At 40.3% G+C, this 15,074-nt stretch overlaps 1 protein-coding gene across 7 annotated transcripts in view; it reads left to right on the forward strand.

Moving 5' to 3' along the window:
* The window catches only part of Nptn (neuroplastin), a 102,186-nt gene that overhangs the window by 22,501 nt on the left and 64,611 nt on the right, over nucleotides 1–15,074 (forward strand). For 4 of the 7 annotated variants that reach the window (XM_021649747.2, XM_021649749.2, XM_021649750.2 and 1 more), the window contains exon 1: nucleotides 2,312–2,571. The exons of the other annotated variants lie outside the window; for them this stretch is intronic. In XM_021649747.2, the coding sequence (XP_021505422.1) occupies nucleotides 2,481–2,571 (91 nt within the window). In that variant the 5' untranslated portion in view covers nucleotides 2,312–2,480. Of the gene's footprint in view, nucleotides 1–2,311; nucleotides 2,572–15,074 lie in introns of those variants that run through there. 7 annotated transcript variants of the gene reach the window in all.

Below are 15,074 nucleotides of genomic sequence, written 5' to 3' on the forward strand. Positions count from 1 at the left end.
TGTCAAGAGAAATTATTAGGGTATGTGGGCAAAGATGCATAGATACTAGTGATTGGGGGAGTTGGATTTTGTCATTCCTAACCCAGGATAGTTCAGGTTGTAAGAACAATCACTGGTGGCTGGAGAGGCAGCTCAGTGGGTAGGAACACTTTCTGTTCTTATAGAGGACCCAGGTTCAGTTCTCAGCACCCATATGGAAGCTCGCAACCGTTTATTACTTCAGTTCCAGGGATTCCGAAGCTCCCTTGTAGACTTTGCAGGCATTGTAATTCACACAATGTACACACATACACGCAAGGAAAATATTCACACACTTAATTTCTAAAAGTGGAAAAGAACAAACATCCTTGAATCTCAAGAGATGTTATCTGTTCTGTGTAGGTGGCCAGGAGGGTTCAGTTTATTGTGCTAACTCAAGGTTTCAAGCAGTCATATATTTTCTAGTGACATGTATTATCACTATGATAATCATTACTCATTATTACCAAGGCAAAAGAGTTGAAACCCCGACAATGAATACTTCAACACTTCTCAAATTTCATTGGCTGAGACAGTCACATGCCATTCTCAACTTCAAGAGGGCAAGGAGATACACTTCCAAAAGAAGCCTAGAAGCAAGTGAACCAGACTGTCTGGCATCAACAGTTATGCTTGGAGATCCTGAGTAAAACATGCCATCTCTTAGCCTCAGTTTCCCCTCCTGCAAATGATAATTTTATAAGGATTCCTCATTACAAGGATAAAATAGGTATAATTGTTATGGTTTCTAAAAGGCGGAATGATTGCGTTTAACCAAAGCTTTCATCAGCTGAGAATCTTGGCTTCACTAGAGGCAGCCTGGTAGCTGTCCTTCATGGTGTCTGCAGAACGGGCTTTGCTCAGACAAAAAATACCCACCAGTCCTTTTATCACACATACACATTTGGAACAGCTCTTCCTCTGTGAACATACCACAGTTACGGCCCTTGAACTTGCTGGAAAGCTGTCTGTAGTCACTTGTTGCCTGTTCCTGGGAAAACCGAAGAATTTGTGAAGGTCTTTCTCCAAAATCTCTAAACCCTTTGAATATAGTCAGGTCAGTAGGCCGGTTAGGGTGTCCACACCCGAAGATGTCTGTTGTGACTAACAGATGAGCCGAGTAAGCCACGGAAAACACTCCTTTGCTAATCATATGTGCCAAGGGTGCTACAGGAAAAAGAAATCAAATCCCCCAAATCTGTGTTCCTATGAGTGAGAGTGCATGCCCTTGGAGGCCAGAGGGCAACTCTGCGTATCTCCCTTAATTCGGTTTTTGAGGCAGGGTCTCTTCTGGAACCTGGAGCTCACGGATTGACTAGGCCGGCTAAGCTAGCAAGCTCCAGGCCCTCCAGGTCTCCCCTTCTCCGGTGCGGGATTACAGTGGTAGCCCTGGTGGCCATCTTTTCCCTGTCATGCTGAGAACCTCAGGTCTCCATGCTTGTGCAGCGAGCATTTTTACCGACTACGCCACTACCCCCGCCCCGCAAAAGGCGGCGTTTCTCAAATTTCCGTGCAACAAGGGTAAACTCCCTTTCGCTGGCTCCTTTCCTACGGGTCATTTGACTCTTCCTCAGTCTCTGATAAGACTAGGCTGAACCGTGAACTGAGTGGAAACTATTTTCCTACGAGTTTCCTCTAGCAAAGGTTCTATCGCCGGGCACACGACGACTTCCTTGTAGAATTTTATCTATGGCCCTGCAATTAGGCTAGTTAACTTCAGGTCCTCGGAACCTGTGAAGCTAAAATAAGGCCAAAGGGGGGTGGGGAAGGCACAGGTAGGGAGGAAAAGGAGGACACTCGAAGGCTGAGGTAACAGATGTCCGTGCGGCGCTGGAAGGCACAGGGAGCGTAACACTGCCTGGGACGAAAATAAACACGGGGCAGGGAGCGTGCGGCCAGGCACCTCCAGCGGTCTCTGGGCAAAGCCCAGGGGGAAGAAAGAGAAGGTTTTTGACACGGGACAATGACAGGAAGCTAGAAAGCGGGGTCGCGGGACCGCGTGAAAGGCAGGATGGGTGGAGGAGAGACTGTTTTCTTGACGCTTCCTCTAATTTATGAGCGCTCGGATCCCTCCGAAGGGAAAACTGCACTCCGCCGTCCTCCCCCGGGCGCGAGCTGGCGGGCGGAGACCCCGCCTCGCCCCGTCACGTGGCCAGAAGCGCCCTCTGCACGTGACCTCCCTCGTGCTAGGCCAATCAGTCTCCGCAGGGGCGGGGACGTGAGGCGACGGCCTCTTCTCGCGAGCCTTCCTCCGGCGCTCCTGGACCGCCCACGGTCGCGAGCGGAGGTCTCGCGAGGCTTGGGCGCTGCGGCGGTAGGAGGAGGACGGGGAAGGACGGAGCTCGGCCGCGGCTACCTCCCTCGCTCACTCCCTCGCGCTCTCGCCCGCCCCCTCCCTCCCTCCCCTCCCTTCCCCGGCCCCGGCCCCGGCCCATTCGCTGCGCGCTCTCGGTCTAGGGAGGATGTCGGGCTCGTCGCTCCCCAGCGCCCTGGCCCTCTCGCTCTTGCTGGTCTCTGGCTCGCTCCTCCCAGGGCCAGGCGCTGCTCAGAACGGTAAGCCGAGGGGCCGGGGGCGGGTCGGGCGGGGGCGCCGGGCTCCTGCAAGCCGAGGGGCCGAGCCTACGCCTGAGGGGGATGCCGGAGCCGGAGCGGGCGGCCCGGCTGAGGCAAGGAGGCGCTTTGGTGCGAGCCCGGGGTTCTGTAGACAGATCCGCGGCGTAGGGCTCCTCGCGCACCGGGAGCTGGAGTAGCGGGGGCGGCTCTGGAGAAGGCGGCGGGAGACAGGCGTTCGAGTTCGAGCCGGCTGAGGGATGGTGTCGGCGAGAGAACCGGGCTGACACCCGGGATTCTGCTGGGGCCTTGGAACCCTAGTGACATTCTGCAAAATGGGAGGAGGGAGAGGCTGGGGTCAAAAGGATCCTGAACTAGGTGTGGGAGCCGACTGCCTGAGTCTCTAAGGAGAGGGAAGTAAGGGATTCGGGGAACCTTGGATTTGGGGTAGAGGGAAGGTGGGCGGAAAGATGATGGAGTGGGCTGACTGCAGTAAGGGGACCGGGAGAAGAGAAGCAGCAGTGTCTCCGAACGAGCTGGGGGAAGAGGGCTGGGTTTTGCCAAGGAGGGTGGAGTGCTGGGCATTCTAGGATAGCGGTTGGGAAGGCAAAAGGGAGTTTCTAAATAAGGAGAGGAAAATGAGCAGAGGATGGGGGGAAAGCATTAAAACTGAGGTAGAGGAAATAATCGGAGAAGTAAAGGGTATCTGGGTATAAAGATGGGAGTCAAAGACGAAAAATAAGGGAAAGGAGTAAAATGCAGGAAGTCGGGGGTGTAATGTTGCTTTGCAGGGTGGCGATACATTGGGAGGGGACGAATTGTGGCAAATGCTGGATGGTGTTAGTTCGGCCTTCAGGGAGGACTGGGACACAGCCACACTGCAGTGGTGGGGTTGAGGGCAGTGAGCGATGATGGCAGGGAGATGGAAGAAGTGGGCTTTTAGAACTAAAAGTTTCAAGACTGCAAAGATGTTATTTCTGAGGAATATGAATGTGGACTCTGGGTCATGTTTAAGGTACAGTGGAAGTGAGAGAATTGGGTTTTAAATTAAAGCTTTTCAAAGAAGCTGGTGAAAGATAATAGGCATGAGGGGGGTGGTCTAACATAACAGATTCTGTTTGACGGTATTGTCAGTCTGTTGCTGAACTGATTTTTCAGAAACAAGCCTAAAAGGATAATGAACCTATTTCAGCTATTGTGGAAACAACTGTTAGAGGTTTAAAATTTTGTTTTTAATATGAAAAAATTATGAGAAGTCGGTTAGCGATAGGGAGCCATAAATTTTAATTTCCGTATTTCTTCGTTATTATGCTAAAGAATTAAAATTGTTCTTGACTAAAATTAAAATGGCTTTCATTAAAACAAAATCAGTCAGATCCGTTGGAATTCAGTATTCTGAAGAGAAATTGAGCTTAAAATACTAGAGGTTACAGTGAAAAAAAATCACTTTAAGTATTAAATTGTACTAAGGGAATTTTATGCCCTATGGCTTTATTACTGCATGGGTCAGAAAGGAAACATTTTTGTGTTTCTTGCATTGCATATCCTAAGGATATAGGCCCCCATCTCTTTTTCCTTTAAGTCTGAAGCTATCGAAGGGAAAGGTAGAGTTAGCCTGAATTGCTTGCTCTACTCTATCATCTATCATGTCAGTCATCTATGTGATAACAAAAGAGTTAATTCTGATTTCACTTATTTGTGAAAATAGCACAGTTTCATTTTGCTCTATATGTGATTTTAGATGTTTAATCTCTGCTGGCATAAGTTGTTTCTGATGATTTATAATATGGTAAATTGTAGTTTCTTAGCAACTAAGGCAAGGTTTTTGGATAGGCCTACAAAGACTCATCTGGCTGCTCTTAGTGATAATGTGTTCTAAATACAGCATAGTACAGTCTTTCCCTTGAAATGAGCTTTGATTTAGTCTTGTGATATGACTAGTAAAGTAATGATGAGGCCATAGTTGACCTAAAAGAATGTAAATTGAATTCAAGAAAGAAATAGTTACTTCTGAGTTTATATGGTTAAGGATGTCATTTTAAAGCTTTCTGCAATGGGTCTCAGTGATAATATTTAAGCTTTCTGTTGATTACATGTCTATAATGGTCTGATTTTATGTCCTAAAGGTTTTTTACTTTTATGCGTTGATTCAGAAAGAGATACCATGTTCCATATAATATTGAAATGTTAGACATACAGATTATAAAAATAATGCTTTGGAAAATCATTGGTAGACTCACTGTTAGGCATGTAGAGGTTTTTGAAAAGGCTTCTGTTTTCATTATTCCTATTGTGAATAATTTGGCCTATATGACCTACAGTGTCTCTTAACTCGGAAGGAATCTGACAGATTACCATAGGGATTCAAGTAGATTTTGTTTTCCATATAAATATTTAGATTTGTAAGATCTCTGTTTCAGGTGAACAATTTTTTTTTAAATCCCTTGTTTTTTGTATGTATCACCCACCAATAATTAAATTATTATTATTATTGAGACAGGGTTTCTCTTGGCTATTCTGGACTCGACTTTGTAGACCAGGCTGGCCTTGAACTCACAGAAATCTGCCTGCCTCTGCCTCCCATATCCTGGGATTAAAGGCGTGTGCCACTGTACCAGCCAATTAAAAAATTTTAAGATATTCAAAAGTTTTAAGTTGAAATTGAAGATTAAACCAAGCAGTGTGATATCTACAGCACAGACTTTGGACACAGATAGAACTGGTGGTTGTTTTTTGTGTTTTTGTTTTTTTTTTTTTTTGCTTCTGTTTTTTCTTTTTCTTTTTTTCTTTTTTTTTTTTCCAGTGTGTTTGTGTTACCAGAGCTCAAATCCTTCTTTATATGTACTAGGCAAGCATGCTACTGATGAGCTATGTCTTCCCAAGAACTGGGTTTGAATTCTAATTCTCTACAGTTTAGTGACCTTGAGTAAGGCAAGCCCTTAGTTTGATCTGTGAAATGGGGATTACAGTGTTAGTCCTGTAGGGATGTAAAGATTAAATGAAGTAATGGGGCTAGTTGGATTTCATTCTGGCAGTATAGCAAGTCTCAGTGTTAGTTTGCTGTTACTGTTATCCTTTTAAAAATAGCATCATTGTTTTTCTTGTGTGTATTAAACACTTGTTTTTTTTTTTAAGATTTTTCTTTTATGTACATTGGTATTTTGACTGTGTGTGTATGTCTGTGTGAGGAGTTACAGACAGTTGTGAGCTGCCATGTGGGTGCTGGGAATTGAACTCAGGTCCTCTTGAAGAGCAGTCAGTGCTCTTAACCTCTGAGCTATCTCTCCAGCCTCCTATTAAACACTTGTTAAGTTTCTGTCATCATGAATACAAGTAAATAGGTCATTTGAAATTTGTGCCAACCATGTTGCTGCAGTTAAAATTCTGGTGAGAAAGTCTGTATTTCCATTTGATTGTCTGGAGAGTTTTTGACATTCATTTCTCCTGACCATTTCTGCAATGAACACATTTTCATAAGGGTCAGGCTTTGTAGTACCTGGAAAGTACTCAAGAGTTTTACAGATGTTAGCTAAGTGAATGATTTTGGGATGGAGTGTAAATATGTGATATGTTTATCCTGAAACTTAGAAAATTTGAGAATTAATATTGTGGGGGCAAATAGAATTCAAGAAATTTATTGTTAATTGCTGCATTCTTACTTAGGCGATTCTAGACAGCCGTATGCATTATGTCAGTATCTGCACTCACTAGGTGATTCATGAATCTCTTTGTCAAGTGTTTGCTTCAGTTGTTTGGCAGTTTACTATTGACTGTCTTCCTACTTGGAGTAAACTAAAGTGAACAGCAGAAAGATAAAACCTTATCAGTGGTAGTCATGGCACAAATGATATGATAAATGTCAAGCAACAAATTTAAACATAATTAAGATGTTATTTGCTCAGAATAAGGAACCTGTCTTTGAATAAAGCCTTTCCTAAGGAGACTATAGGTCTTCAATCTCTTCAATGACTGAATAGAGCACCAGGCACAAATTTGTCAGGGGTCTGGGAGGAAATGCCATGTGACTACATTAGAACCTATTTCTTGGCTTGTTTTATAGTTACTTGGTCCATATTAGAAAGAGAGAGTTATATATATATATATATAACGTAGAGCTTAACCTATGAGAATGCCAAAGGTTAACAAAAAAAATGAAAGAAAAAATTTTTAGAAAAATTCTTAAATTTAGATGTGTTTCACAGTTAATTTACTTGCCACAAATTAAGATTTGATTTCATTGTAGATCAGATTTCATGAGTTATATTTTCTTGAGAAATTAGACTATTATAAGAATTTTTTTTGCTTCCTTAAATATAGTATTGCTGTAAATCATTTCCATGTAGGTTCTCAGGCAGTGGTTTGTGGGTCATGACCCCTTTGGGGGGGGTCGAATGACCTTTTCACATGGGCCACATCCTGCATATCAGGTGTTTATATTATTCATAATAGTAGAAAAATTACAATTATGAAATAGCAACAAAAATAATTTTATGGTTGGGGCTTACCACAACATGAAGAACTATATTAAAGGATCACAGCGTTAGGAAGGTTGAAAGCCACTGCTCTAAGGTAACATGTTACTATACTATCATCATTTTAATTTTATTTAAAAAAATTTTATACAGTGCTGAGATTAAATTTAGGGCTTCTCCACATGCTAAGCAAGTGCTCTACCATTAAGCTCTATCCTTAACCCCATGATCTTATGTGTTATTTAAAATTTTCTTATACTTTACTGTTTTTATGTATTTCTGTGTATATGTGAGTGGGTGTACATTCCTTGGTATGCCTGTGTCCGTCACAGGACAACCCTCAGTTTGTTCCAGCATGTAATCTTGTTGATTGAATTTAGGTTGGGTGAATTTGGTTGGGTGGCAATGCCTTTTACCCTCTGAGCCATCTTGACAGCCCGATTTTATTTTTTAATAAGAATTTAGCTAGACCTCAAAGATTACCACATGTGACTTACAAAAGTGCTCTTTGAGCTTGTATGTTCTTACAGTGTTCTTTAGAATTGGAACAATGTAAAATGTTTGTTTCCCCCTTTGTTTCATTTTGCTTTGTTTTTTTCAGGCAGGTTCTTGCTGAGCAGCCCCTGACCTTCAACTCAGATCTTCATACTTCACCTTCCTAAGTGCTAAGATGTGTAAAGATTTTTTTTATGCTTTGGGAAGGAGATAGGGTGCTGTTATCTGTTAACATGAAATATATAGAAAAATGAGTGACCATGTTGAATACTATACAAAAAATATTCAGAGAAAGTTTAACAGTTTGATAGTAAAATTACACAGAAAAGCTTTAGAAAATGGGATTTTGTGCAATAGTTGCTGATGTTTAACTTATTCCAACTCCATATTTGTGCTGGACAGGATCAAACATACTGCATGAGGTTTTGAGAGAAAGGGAAAACCAGAAGGTTGTAGTAGGACAAGGAGAAAAGTTGGATGTACGAATAAGGACTAGATGGATGGATCTTCGTTTGAGGAACATCTGGAGGGATAGGAGCTGCTGGAAAGAATAGTAGGTAGGGTTTAGAGAAATGACTGAGTGGCTAGGAATGCGTACTGCTCTTCCAGAGGACGCATACATAGGACGCCAGGTCTAAGGGATCCAGAAGCCTTTGGTTTCCATGGGGAGTTGTACTTGTGCACACTTATATAGATACATAATTAAAAATAATAAGGATAAATCTTTAAAAAGAGTGGAGACTTTTAACTACATTAACAAATCAAAATTGTAAAAGTATAAAAGCACTTCCTCTCAACAACTTGACTTTGATAATGACTGAACAAAAACATTTTACATAAATGAAAAATGACATTGATAATGTAGAATTTAATTTTAACAACCTCAGCTAATACGTTTTAAAACTCATTTGTGAGGCCTTTGAAGACTATTTTTTCAAAGTTCCTAATTTTTTAGTTGTTAAGCATTACTTTTAGGAAAATAGAAAATGTTCCTATAAAAATGAATTGATTATAAACTGGTACATTTTATAGGGTTATATATACATAAACTCACTGAAAAGTGAGCATGTGTAAAAACATGTCAAAATTTAAAAGTGACTACATAATATATAATTTAATTTTCTAGTGATCTTTTGCCTCTGCGTGTATACAATGACAAGACAAACTGTATCTTAAATCTACTTAAATTAAGTTATTTTGAACTGATTGCTCAAAACTTTTAATTGGACTGTGTGGAAATAAATGTTTCAAGAAAATATTTATGTTCCTCAGATACCCGATGGCTCTTTGTTTTGTTTTATTTTTCAAACTAAAAACAAACAAATAAAGGTCACATCTGGCTTGTTATTTAAAATAATATGACCTACTTAATGGTAATACCCTGTGCTATTTCTTATGCTAACAATTACTAAGTGGTGTCTTTGCATTTCTGAAAAACAACTGTTTTAAAACTAAGCCTTAAATAATGTTAATTATATTGTTTTATGTTTTTTTTCCAAGACATATATCAGTTTGGATATGATTTGCTTTCCATTGCATAAAGTACTTTTCAAATTGATGAAGCAGTCATGAGATGATGTGAAATCACTGTATGTTATATAAGATTATATTATAAACCTTTAAGATCAGATTACACCAACAATTTTTCCGGTTTATTTATTTTGCACGATTTCTCTGTGTAGCCTTGGCTGTTGTAGAACTCACTCTGTAGACCTGGCTGCTCTCAGACTCACAGAGATCCACCTGTCTCTGCCTCCCACGTGCTGGGATTAAAGGCGTACACTGCCATGCCCAGCCACACCAACAGTTTTAATCACATCCAAAGTTTCCTTTTAGTCTAAAGATGAATAATCATAAAATGCAAATCAAAAACTCAGGACCTGTCCTGATGGAATGCTGACCAGGTCCAGGCTGCTTCTGCAGGAGAGTTAACAAGCTGTGAGAATGCTGCATATTTGGCTTACTGTTTTTGACTCTTCCTGGCTTCCCTGCCATGTTTTAGATTGTAGGTTTGATGATACCTCAGCTGCTTCCAGTTCTACAAATGACTGAGTTCTGTTGATTTTCCAGTGTAGGTTCTGCCTCCAGTGGGTTTGTATAAATTTCTATTTTTATAAGCTTTTAGAAACTTCTTTAGGGAAGATGATAAAACATTAAGACATACACTGTTTTGAAATTTTACTTTCTCTGAGTATATCTGAAAAAATACTTGTTTTAAGAAAGGCAGACAGTATCTGTTAGAGATTGCAGCTCAATGCAGAAGTTGGCAGTGTGAATTAAAAACAATTAAATGAACATTCTGCCAGGTAGGTATTTTGTATTCCTTTCTGTTGGTTGAAAACTGGCTAATGGGGCCCGGAGAGATGGCTCAGTGGGTTAAGAGCAGTGTCTGCTCTTCCAAAGGAACCGGGTTCAATTCCCAGCACCCACATGGCAGCTCATAACTGTCTGTAACATCGATTCCAAGGGATCTGACCCCTTCATACTAATTCACAAAAAAATAGAATTAAATAAATTATTAAAAGAGAAAGAAAAAATGGCTAATGAAGAGACAGTGATGTAACACGTAACTATTATTACTTTGTTTATTTTTCAAGACAGAGTGTGTGTAGCTTTGTGTGCCCTGGAACTTTCCCTCTGTAGACCAGTCTGGCCTTAAACTCAGAGCCATCTGCCTCTGCTTCCTGAGTGCTGGGGTTAAAGGTGTGTGCCACCATTGTGCGGCAACTATTACTATTGTTTGTTTTTGAGACAGGGTTTCTCTGTGTAGCCTTGGCTGTCCTGGACTTGCTTTGTAGAGCAGGCTGGCCTCGAACTCACAGAGATCTGCCTGCCTCTGCCTCCCTGAATGCTTGGATTACTGGTATGTGCCACTGTGCCTGGTTTACTTTTTAAATGTTAACCTTTGAGGAAATTTGTTTTTATATATAACTTACTTTCACCAATTATTTATGTATCTAAAATAGACTCCAAATCTCTTTGTGGATGAAGAAGGAGGCAAACCAGATATTATCTGAATTAAACCTGAGGACGTTTCTAAGTTAATAGCCCCTAGAAACAACACTTAAAACTAAAAATTACTGTGTGTGTGTGTGCATATATGGGTACTCCTGTGCCTCAGTGTTTGTTTTGAGGTCAGAGAACAACTTGAATCTACTGTCTCCTTTCAGCAAGTGGGTTCCCAGGGTTGAATCCAGGTTGTCAGGCTTGGCACAAGCACATATACCCACGGAGGCATCTCACTTGTGCAAACCAGTATATTTAAAGGACACAATTTATGAGCTATTTATCATGCTTGTTGGGTCCATTTCTTCCTTTTCATTTTTGTTAGACTTGCAAACATATATAAACAAACTACATAATGGTGGCCCAACTACATACGGTGTAACCCCAGCATTTGGGGAAATGCAGACAGGAAGATCAGGAGTCTAAAGTCATCCTTGGCTACTACATAACAAGTTGGAGACCAGCCACAGCTCAAAAACAAAACAAACAAAAAGAACCCCCCCAAAACAAAATCAACTCAACAAACAAACCAAAACCCAAACAGATCATATTATCTCCTCTGCACTGATAATCTAGTTTCAGTAGCTGTTTCAGCCACATCTTTGTTGCTTATTAACTGAAAATAACCTAAGAAATGCAATTTTGTGTTACAAGCTAGAAGTTTTCATTATCTAAAATATAGTTCAAAGGATTTAATTTGTAGTACAACAGTGTATTTGACTCACAGGATGTTGAAATAACTTTAAGATTCTAAGAATTACTGTTGGCAGACATGTTGGTGTATGTTCGTAATCTCAGAATCCAGGAGGTTGAGATAGGAAGGAAAAGAGTTTGAGACTAGTCTGGGTTGCATAGAGAGGCAGGCAGACAGACCGACAGACAGACAAGAGAGTATGTCTGTGACTCGGATAGAAGAATAATTTATTTATTAGGCCAATGAGATGGCTCAGTGGGTAGAGTTGCTTGCTGCCAAGCCTGGTAACCTGAGTTCAAGTCCTAGAACCAGCCTCTTTCAAGTTGTTCTCTGACCTCCACATAGTGTGCACTGTGGTACACATGCCTCCTCACCCCATGCCTGGACCCACAGAAATAGTATAATAGTTTATAACCAATGCAGTATATTTAGTGACTGGTGAAGCAGTATCTTTTCAGAAATTATAGTGACCACTTCAGGTGATTAACAGTTCATTATTGGTCTATGACAATTTGAAAATAATCTTTTCAGTAGAAATATTGATGTGTTGAGTCACCACAACATGAGGTGATATTAAATATTAAATGATTGAAAGGAAGATTGGGAAGAATTTTTTAAAATGAAATAGTTTTTTTTTTAATCGAGTTATTTTAGGATTTATTTATTTACTTATTTTTGAGGCTTTTTTCCCTCCTCCTTCCGTACTTCTTACCACTCTTCTGGAATTATGCTGCCTTTCTCAGCTTTTTGAATTGTTTGCTTGTTTTATTTGTCTTTTCAGACAGCCAGCAGAATGTTGCTGTGTAACGTAGGCTGGCCTTAAACATGCAGTTATCCTTCTGTGTTATTATCCTGAATGCTAAGATTACCTGGGTGTCCCTTCATACCTTTATTTTAAAGATTTTTTTATTCCTATTCTATATATGTGTGTGTGTATGTGTGTATTTTACTTGCATGTATGTCTGTACAGTGTGTATGCCTGGTACCCACAGAGCTCAGAAGAGGGAGTTCCCTGGAACTCAAGTTACTGACAGTTGTGAGCTGCCATATGAGTGTTGGGGTTCTCTGCAAGGGCTCTTATCTGCTGAGCCATCATTCCAACCCATTTTTATTTTTTTGTATGTCATTTTAGTCTTGAACAATCTGATGGTTTTCACCAGGCATTTATCAGTACTATCAGCATACACTGTTACTAGTATGTTACTGGCAAAGTATAAAATTTTGAAAGTTAGGATTTTCACCCTCTCTTATTTGAACTTAAAAGGGTAGTGGTAAAGTGAAGCCACAATACTTTTGAGTATTGTAATGAAAACAACTTTTCTTCTGGTATGTTTAGTTGTCCTTAAGTTAGGGATTGTATTCCTTGCTCTCTAGCCCTGCCTGCCTTTTTGTTAGTGATTGAATGCAGGGCTAGAAGCACTGCTATCTTCTGAGCCGTGTGTTCACTGGACTGCTGCTGAAGAGACAGTGAGCAAGTGAGCAAGAGAGAGAAAGTGCACACAACTGAAAGTGATGGGTACTTTCAGTTATTGAAGAATCATCTTTTATGAAACGTCTCCCCCCCAAGACAGGGTTTCTCTGTATACCTCTGGCTGTCCTGGAACTCGCTCTATAGACCAGGCTGGCTTTGAACTCATAGCGATCTGCCTGTTTTCTTTGCCTCCCAAGTGCTGGGATTAAAGGCATGCACCACCACTACTCTATTTTATGAAAGGTCTTTAAGTTTAGGATTGTTTTCTTTAATTTAGGCATTGCTACTTGTAGGGGGAAATACAGTGAGACATCCTTCCTTCTCATGGCAGCTGTCAGTGAAATGCTTTTAAATGTATAGTTTGAAGGAATATGTTAGATTTAACTCCATATTTTTAAATTATACAAGTTTAACAAGTTTGGGGACCATTACAGGACAGAAGGAAAAGAAAATAGCACAGCAATTCCAGAAATGAAATTATATTCATTAATGCTGTGTCTTAAGTCTTTCACCAAGGGAGATGAGTGAATGGCCTTAATGCAAACCAGGAAACTGCTACCTGGAAAAGCAAGTACAAAGAGGTTTCATATAGTTGGCAGTGAACTGTCATTGAATTACCCTTAAAGACTAGCAGCATTGTGACCACCTAACAAAATGATGGTACAGTAACAGTGATACTATTTTCTTATTTGGATTAAGCTACAAATAATAAGAATGCCTTCCAGCTACATTTAGGAGAGAGTGTGGATAATATTGCATTGATGGTAGTTTAAGATTCAGGAGCTAAACTTAGGAAAAGGGAACACTAGGGGGGATGTGGTTGTCTATTAATATCTTCAAGGTAGCAGTGTAAATGAAGTAAGGGAATTAGGCAGTCTCCAAAGATGGATGGGCTATATGAAAGAGCAAAGGCCTAGAGCTTGGGGAAGAAAAGCAGAGGGTTAGTATTTGATGGTTTTTTTAATGAAACTAGCAGAATAGAATTATATATACCTGCTGTTGTCAGATTCGTCATAAGTAGGGCAAAGAAATGCTTGAAGGGGGCAAAACAAAACAAAAATCCCTGTTGCTGGTAGTGCTTGTTTTGGAGCTCAGTAGGAGAAGAATGGTAAAAATAAAAGCTAAGAATTTGAAATGAAATGGGCTTTCCCAAAGGATCCGAAATCATTTCTAGTTCTAAAGTTCTGTGACAAATTTATTAGTTTGTGGGAAATTGGTAGTAAATAAAACGGGATTTTGTTTAACTATAACCTTCATAAGCAACTTTTTTGTTTAGTTATCAAACAATCTAAACTGTAGATCTCACAGAATGCACAGTAGCATAACAAGTTCACAGGACCTCAGTTGGGATCTACTAAATTTTTTTTTAGCTGTTAGGATTTAGGTCTTTGTTTTGTGTGGTAAATGTGTGCTATTAAGAAAGCTGTACCACCTGAAAGGAGAACTTTTATTTTACTTCATAAAACTTGTAGTAGTCAAAATTCTGCTGGATTCTAGCCCCAGCCTGCACAGTAGGAGCTGATATAACTGTGGTAAAGACAGAAACTTATGTGTTGGAGTGGAAGATTGCCAGATAAAATGTTTCCTGGCAATTATATATGATTTTCAAAGAAGAAACTGATTTTGTCACTAAATGTGACAAGCCTTTATGTCTGTTTTTCCCTCCAGGGAGGAGTATGGACTCAGTTTCAGTGTTTAGCCTAGACTAGTGTTGGTGCTGAACTTGTAAGAGAGAGAGCGAGCATACGTATATTGGTGTTTTCATTTAGAACTTTAAAGACATAGAGGCTTGTAATGATTGTGTGTGTGTGTGTGTGTGTATTTGTGTATGAAAAATCCTGTCTGTAGTCTCAGCAGTTGTAAGGTGGGAGCAGGAGGATTAGAAGATCAAGATCATCCTTGCTTACATATGTGGAGTAAGAGGCTAGCCTGATCTACCTGAGATTCTCGAATAAAACCAACCCAGAAAGCCTTCTAAAGTAGGTTAATATGGGTAAAATTATGTTACATTGTATGTTTTGTGTGAGAAAATACAGGTTAGATAACATATGCATTTATATAAACAACTGATCAGATCTCTTTCCTTTTAATGGTTCAGAGTAATTTTTACTTGCTGAAATATAACCATCTGATTGATCTAAAGAATCAGAGAAAGTGTAGTTAGCTCTTGAGAGACTAGGTATGTAATCTCTTTGCGGTTAAAATCAACAGTAAGGGGCTGGAGAGATGGCTCAGAGGTTAAGAGCACTGTCTGCTCTTCCAAAGGTCCTGAGTTCGATTCCCAGCAACCACATGGTGGCTCAAAACCACCTATAATAAGGTTTGGTGCCCTCTTCTGGTGTGCAGGTATTATATGTAGGCAGAACAC

Source organism: Meriones unguiculatus, chromosome 1 (assembly GCF_030254825.1).
Source record: "Meriones unguiculatus strain TT.TT164.6M chromosome 1, Bangor_MerUng_6.1, whole genome shotgun sequence".
Taxonomy (NCBI): Eukaryota; Metazoa; Chordata; class Mammalia; order Rodentia; family Muridae; genus Meriones; species Meriones unguiculatus.